This window comes from Phalaenopsis equestris, unplaced genomic scaffold (genome assembly GCF_001263595.1).
Source record: "Phalaenopsis equestris unplaced genomic scaffold, ASM126359v1 Scaffold000302, whole genome shotgun sequence".
NCBI lineage: Eukaryota > Viridiplantae > Streptophyta > Magnoliopsida > Asparagales > Orchidaceae > Phalaenopsis > Phalaenopsis equestris.
Genome location: NW_018164744.1, coordinates 309,053 through 317,042, shown reverse-complemented (window position 1 = coordinate 317,042; position 7,990 = coordinate 309,053). Strand labels below are relative to the sequence as shown.

At 38.7% G+C, this 7,990-nt stretch overlaps 1 protein-coding gene across 1 annotated transcript; it reads left to right on the top strand.

Annotated features, from left to right (window-relative positions):
* The first annotated feature begins 2,120 nt into the window (after nucleotides 1-2,120).
* Nucleotides 2,121-2,585, top strand: LOC110025565 (60S ribosomal protein L18a-like protein). The gene has a single exon (XM_020726119.1). It carries the CDS (start codon nucleotides 2,121-2,123, stop codon nucleotides 2,583-2,585), a length of 465 nt encoding a protein of 154 aa, XP_020581778.1.
* Nucleotides 2,586-7,990: the final 5,405 nt, after the last annotated feature.

Below are 7,990 nucleotides of genomic sequence, written 5' to 3'. Positions count from 1 at the left end.
CACAAACACAAATATATATATATATATATATATATATAAAGGAAACTGATATTTGGCAGAGTCTCAAATATCGATTTCCCTGTGTCTAAAGTTTCAGAGCCCCCGCGTCAGAGAACCCTAGCGTTTCGTTTCGATCGTCCCTGCTGCCCCGATCTCCACTCTCACGCGTCCGTGCTTTGGTGGCGTCATTTGCGGTAGAGAAGATGCGACACTGCGTCGTCCCGCAGCGCCGCTCGCCAGAGTTTCGCGGGCCTCCAGTGACACTAGCTCACCCGCTCGCCTGCGCTCGTTGTTCCTTCGCGCCCAGCAACACAAGGCTCCTCCTTCGCGCTGCTTCGCGCCCTACGACAACCGCTGCGTGCACTGTTTTGCGCCCTGCGACGAACCGCAGCGTGCGCTGTTTGTGCTTATCGACGGCGTCTGAAATGGCATCAGCGCGTTCCTACGCTGCCGCCCTCGCCAGTGATAACCCCGCCCCCCCCCCCCCTTGCTTTCCTCCTCCGCGCTGCTTCGCGCCCTACGACGAAACCGCGGCGTGCGCTGCTTGTGCTGATCGACGGCGTCTGAAATGGCATCAGCGCGTTCCTACGCTGCCGCCCTCGCCAGTGATAACCCCGTCTCCGCCCCTCTTTCCAATTTGTTTCCACAATGATACCATGACAATTTTGCACTTGGCATTGAAACCAGATTTCTCAAAAAAGCTTCCGTAAAAATGACAAACCTGCAATCTTTCTCACTGAGGCAAAGATCTCCACTCTAGCTGCGCCTTGCCGACTGTTCTTAGTAGGTAAGTTTCTTTATGGAAACCCTAAACTTGAACTAACTCGAAAGGACTTTGAGCAAATGAAGCTGAAAGAGGGTTGGAAGATCAGTAAATTGAATGGTCGCCACATTCTCATTCAATTATCAAATGATGAAGACTACACTCATTTGTTTGCAAGAAGACTTCTTCGAATTGAAAATTAGGTGATGAAGGTGTTAAAATGGACAGTGGATATTGACACTCGTACTGAACCTCCTACAATTCCGTTTGGCTGCGTTTCCTAGGTTTGAAGATCCACCTTTTTGATCAAGGGCTTCTCTTCGTTTTAGAGATGGTATACGGTAAACCCCTCAAAACTGACACGCCCACAGTGAATCTAACTCGACCTTCATAAGCTAGAATTTTGATAGAAAGGGATATTACTTTACCTTTTCCGGGAGAAATATGGATTGACACACAACATCAGGGATTTTGGCAGCAAGCAGAACTAGAACAAATACTACTTTATTGTACTCATTGTCATATGTTTGGACATTCTCATTCTCAATGTTATCAGTTGCATCCAAATTTAAAACATTCAAATAAAAACGCTTCTCGATCTGCCCCACCTCATACTTGTCCCCCTTCCACTCCTGAGTGCATTCCACAAACTATTGAAACACCAGTTCACACGATGCCACCTCCACCTCCCACTATCGGAGACAATACTATCTCTGTTCTTCCGACTGATATATTGGCAAATGGTTTAATTGGGTCTGATAATCAGGATAGTATTGAAGCTCCACATCCCTAGGATGCTTCAGGTGTTGAAGAGACATGCTTACCACCTCTCCAGAATCAGAATGTTGTTACTGCTAGTCAAAAGTTGGGGGCTCATTCTCTCCTACATGCCCAACAATTCATTGACCACACCGATCAGATGAGCCAGTCCTCGGATGAGGAATGACAAGTTTACACATCTAGAAAGAAAAAGAAGAATGGAGGCACACCCCAGCTTGGGAACTTAATTGATGATACTCTAGCAACTTCGGGTAATTGAACGACACTCAACAATTTGTTAGCTGTCTCCGGTCCTAGAACCAGAGGCAGAGGCAAGACCAAGTTGGCTCGTGCATAACAACTTATTTCCTGCAAGCTTTGTTTTTTTGTGATTTATCTTTGTTTCATCCTTTTAGAATGCTAGTGTCTGATGTATCGTATGGGTAGGCACCTTTTTTTGGGTTCTCTCATACAATCTCTATGTATCTTTTCAATTTCAATAAAATTAGCCTTTGTGCGTTTAATATATATAGATATATATATTATACGTACATATATGTACAGAGGGCAGAGCTAGCGAGTGAGCGAGACAGCAGGGATGATGGAGCGAGACCGAGAGATGATGGGTGCTAAAAGAGAGGATTGCGATCCTTCGAAGATCCCCGTCCAAACCACTTGCTACGGGACTTTTGCACGTTCTGCACAGCCAGCCGTTCCCCGTCGCTCCTCCTCGCAGCTTTCCTCATTTCTACCAACCGCAACCCCAACTGCCTCCGGCGCCACCGCCGGCGTACCAAGCCATACCCGTTGGATACCAATCTATCCCCAATCTATCCCCTCCGCGATAGTGGCAGAAGGCATACCCGTCAGAGAGCGTCGCCTTCCATGCGGTGGCATTGGCATTGGATGGGTGTTATTCTTGTCTGGTTTCTTGCTTGCCGCTGTTCCATGGTATGCTGGGGCTTTAATTTTTCTTATTGGAGCCCTGTACAAACGCGAGAAACCTGGGTTGGTTGCATGCACGGTTGCTGCGGTTCTTGCAACAGTACCCATCTCTTTTTGATTATTTTTCTTAGTGACATTCAATCAAAAGAACGTGCATTTGTTAGTAGAAGAACATATATATATATATATATGTATGTATACATATATATATATATGTATGTATACATATACATATACATATATACATATATATACATATACATATATACATATATTTTTTTTGATAAAAAGAGCAACTCGTGACTTCTTAAGCGTTAATTAAAGTAAAAGTTACAGAGTTTGATGTTAAGATAGAGGATCCCCAACTATCTATAGGGTTCTTGTCTCCGTATTACAACTCGCGCATTACAACTCCACAAAAAAAAGCCAAAATACATGAAGCAATTTTAAAACATGTGTACCCGCAAAGGAGTATACCTAAAAACAGCCATTAAGAGACCCAAAAGCAAATAATAAAGCAAAGTAGCACAGTGCCCAATCATTCTAGCAAGCCCCGTCCATGAAAAGAACAGATGTATTTGAAGAGCAACAGACAAAGCAAGACGTGGTATCCATCAAAAACCAAAATACATGAAGCAATTTTAAAAGATGTGTACCTGCAAAGGAGTATACCCAAAAACAGCTATTAAGAGACCCAAAAGCAAATAATAAAGCAAAGTAGCACAGTGCCCAATCATTCCAGCAAGCCCCGTCCATGAAAAGAATAGAAGTAATCGAAGAGCAGCAGACAGAGCAAGACGTGGTATCCATCCGTTCATCCAGGTGTGAAATCCATGAAGCCAAGGAACATATCGTTGAGAGCAATTTTTAATTCCACCAATAACTTCCATACCAAAAGAATTCTTAAAAGACCAAGAAAATCTGTGAAAGCTAGAAAAAAAACCAAATCTATCAATAAGAACCAACCAAAGAAGAAAACAGTAGGTGCAGGGCCAACCAATACTAGGCTCAAATGTAAGGTTCGGCCATATCACTCTTAATCAACTTAGCTAACATGGGGGGTGGATTAATGACAACAATCGGACCCCGCACTCTCTATTTAGCAAGCCAATCAGCAGATTTATTGCCTTCTCTATAAGTAAATGAGAAAAAGAATGTTTAAATTCTGCTCCTCCATAAATTGCCTAATACGTTTAAACCAAATTATTGCATACCAAGGAGGATTAATTTTAGCAGTACGCATATGAAAAAACATCTCAGAATCAATTTCCAGAAGAAGAGTTTTCAAATCAAGGGAGACAACAGTTCTCAAAGCCATAATAACAACAATAATTTCAGCCTCAATAGGAGAGGAAGCCATACATTGAGAAGCAAAAAAATAACAACCATGCCCCTGATCATCCCTAAAAATACCACCTACACCCTTTAACTCTCCAGCAAAACAATCATCTACATTAATCTTACTCCTTCCGTGCGAGGGCGGTGCCTATTTAACCATGATGGGTGTCCTGACCCTACCCACAGTAGGAGAAACATCATGTAGGGAGGAATAACGTAAAACCTTATTAAAATAAATCACAATAAAAGCAGAAGTGGTAGAAGGGATGAGGCAAATACCATCATATTTATGCCTATTACGAGTCATCCAAATGAACCACAAAATAACACCAGGAAACTAGCTATGTGAGGAAACAATATCAAAGTTCTGCCAAGTAGTCATAGCAGAGTTAATGGTTAAATTAGGTGGCCAATTAATGTCAAAATATTGACCTATGATATACCAAACTTCTTTAGCAAAACTGCAATAAAAAAAAGTGATTCCAACTTTCAGCCCCTCGTTTACAATTATAGCAGAAAGAAGCAAGCTTTAACCCTTTCATCTTAAGAATATCATCAAGAGGGAGTAATTTATGAAAAAACCTCCACAGAAAAAAAGCAATAGAAGGTGATAACATCTTGTGCCTGACATATGAGTGTCATTTCCACAAAGTGAAAGTGTGCATATGAGAATAAATCAGCTTAGTAACACAATTACTGCCATTGTTCTTCCAATGAGGCTTATTTTAATCATGCACTTTAATAGGATGCTAGCAATAACAGGGGCAACATCCCCAATAATCTCCTGCAACTTAGTATATTCCAATGTTCACCAATCCATAAATCAGAAACAAACAAATTAACATCATAACCAGGAGAAGATGTAAGGGAATATTGAAAAGGAGCCAATCATCATTCCAGAAGGAGATATTACCATCACCAATATCCCAAAAAATAAGTTGAGCAGCAGTATCCCTAGCAGCAATGATAGCTTTTCAAATCTTGGAATCTCCCACCTTCCAGTTAACATTGACAGGATGCGTATTTTTACAATATTTATGATGCATAAACCTAGACCAAAGAGACTCCCCCAATCTGAATTTAAACCAATGTTTACCATATTGATATCTATAATGTGCTTGAGAGATTTAAACCCAAGACCACCAGCACGATAAAGTTTATAAATATACTGCCATTTAGTCCAAATTTTAGCAGCTCTACCACCCTGCCACAAAAATTTATTGAAAAGAATTTCAAGCTTACTCATAGTACTTTTTTTAGCCTTAAGCACATGCATAATGTAAAGAGGTAGAGTAGTAAGAACACTTTTAAGCAAGGTAATCCGACCCCATTAGAAAGGTAATTATTACGTCAATCATTAATTTTAAGCTTAACCTTATCAAACACCTCCTCCATTTGAATTTGTTTAATCCTACCTCTAATAATATTCACCCCCAAATACTTGATAGGAAGCTTAGAAACCATGAAGCCCGTGTAGGTAGAGGCCCAAACCTGGATAGTTAAAGAAACATCTTTGCCAAAATAAAGAGAGCATTTAGCTAGATTAAAAATCATGCCAGAAGTGTTTTGAAAAACATTCAAAATAGACATAGTGGCTTTAATAGCATGTTTACTGGCATTGAGGAATAAAATAACATCATCCACATAAGCTAGATGACTAACAACAATTTTAGATTTATGCGAGAATCGCATGTAGGCATGATCCAATTGAAGTTTATTAATAAGCCTGGAAAGATAATCAAAAGCAATAACGAAGATAGTAGGGGATAAATGATATCTTTGTTTAATACCCCTGATAGTAGAAAAAAATCCATGAGCTTTACCATTAAACAAAACACTGTAATTGTTATTAGCAAGCCACCTTTGAATAATGAAGCAAAAATCAGCTTTGAAACCTTTAGCACGTAAAATGTTTATGACAAACTCCCAAATTTTTATGTCCAACTTAAGGACCATATTCCCACTCCTGCATTTTTTTGTCCAGCTCATCAATCATCTCTTGGGCTAAAAGAATATTGTCAGTGATATACCTGCCTTTAATGAACGCAGATTGATTATCAACAATAATGTGAGAGTGATGGGGTTGTAATCTATTAACAATGATTTTACTAATAACTTTGGAGATTACAGTTGTGAGTGATAATGGTCTAAAATTCTCCCAAGTGATCTTATCATTACCTTTAGGAATAAGGACAATAAGAGCAGCGGTAAAATATTTACCAGGATCATGCCTCAAAAAGTAGATTTGAATAGCAACCACCACCTCTCTTTTAACAATATCCTAGGAATTTATATAGAAAGTAGAGGAAAAGCCATCAGGACCAAGAGCTTTGTTAGAGCAAATAGATTTTAAAGCCTTTCGAATTTCCTGTTCATCAGGCGGATAAGACAGATATAAGTTATTAATATAGTCATACTCATCAGCAAAGTAAGAAGCATCAACAGGCAGAGTTTGAGTGGGAGTTTGATAAAACTCAGAAAAATAAGTAACAACACTATCCTTTATATCCTCAACATTAGTTAGTAATCTCCCATCACCAGTTTTGATTTTTAAAATACTATTAATGTTTCTCCTATGTTTTAGAGTGGCATGTAAATACTTGGTATTTCTATCCCCTGCAACAAAAGAAGAATCATTAGCCTTTTGCTTGAGCGGATTTTCCTCAGTATTAATAACTTCCATAAGAGTAACATGAGCTTGCTCAACAAAATCCAAAAGATGCGGGTTAGTAGGAAGTTGTGCCTCCATAGTATCAACAGCATGTTGTGCCTCTTCAACTTTAGTGTGGACATTACCAAAGACCTAATAATTCTATTTAACCGAATGAGCAGACATTTTGTTGTGCAATTGCCATAAAGTAAACCAAGGATTCCCAACTCCATCAAATTTCCAAGCCCGAGTGACCAAATTAAGATAATTTTTATGACTAGTCCAAACATTTAAAAATTTGAAACGAGATATGTTTGGTTTAACAGTGAAAGCCAAAGTAAGCAATAAAGGGTTATGATCAGAAGTAGCAGAGCTCAGATGTTGCACTTTAACAATAGGAAAGTGATTAATAAAGGAAGGATTGACAAAAACCGATCTAATCTCTGATAAAGGAAACCTCTCCTCCAAGTGTAAGGGGAGCTAGAATAACCTAAATCATAAAGGCTAGCATTAGCAATAGAACAATTAAATTTATTAATAGAAGTTTGATCAACTTTACCACCACCATTTCTCTCCATAGGATTCATAATCATGTTAAAATCACCTTCAACAAACTAATTGTCATTAATAATGGTCCCCATAGATTCAAGTTTATGCAAAAGGATCAATTTATCATGTAAAAAGGAACTAGAATAGACAATAGTGTCCCAACAATGATAATCATCCACAATAATTTTAGACAGAATAAATTGCTCCTCATCGTCCACAATGTGAATATTAACAGTAGGCTTCCAGAACAGTCAAATTTTATTATTAATATTACAATGATATCGATAATTTCTGAACTTATCAAGGATCTTCTGCCTGTTAACATTAACAAGAGGCTCAAGAATAACAAAAATAAGTAACTTGTGAACCCTACACATATATTTAAGCCTATTAAGGGAGTTAGGGTCCGCAACTCCCCTAATATTCCAAACCATTATATTAATCATGAATACGTGATCTAATCCTACTAGAAGATCTAGTAGGTTGGACCAAATGTTCCCCATCAGAGTGATAGTTGCCTTCTTACGAAGTATTTTCAGAATAAAGTTTAGAAATAGCAATGCTACGTTGAGCCTTCTTTTTTGCATGTTTCTGAACCTGCCACTCATTCTCCAAGTTTTGGTTAGCATTAGATAAAGAAACATTAAAAGCAATATCATCAATCAGATTATCAGAGTTAGTAGCTTGTTTAATGATATTAATAGATGAGTGTTGCCCCATTTCTAGAAGTTCATGAGTTTCAATATCATCGGTAGCATTAATAGCTATAGGAGATTGTGGCACATCATAAGTAGTAAGTTGTTTATTCATATCTGAGCTATTTCCCTGCAACAAATTTTGAGCTGGCATCAATAGAACTGCAGTATCATTACAAAGGGGGCATTTCCATTAGAGTGACAATCATTCAACTCAGTAGCATTAGAATGGTAAATAGTAGTGTTAGCAGTATTAAATAAATCATTTTCCGCTAACGTAACATTCATTAT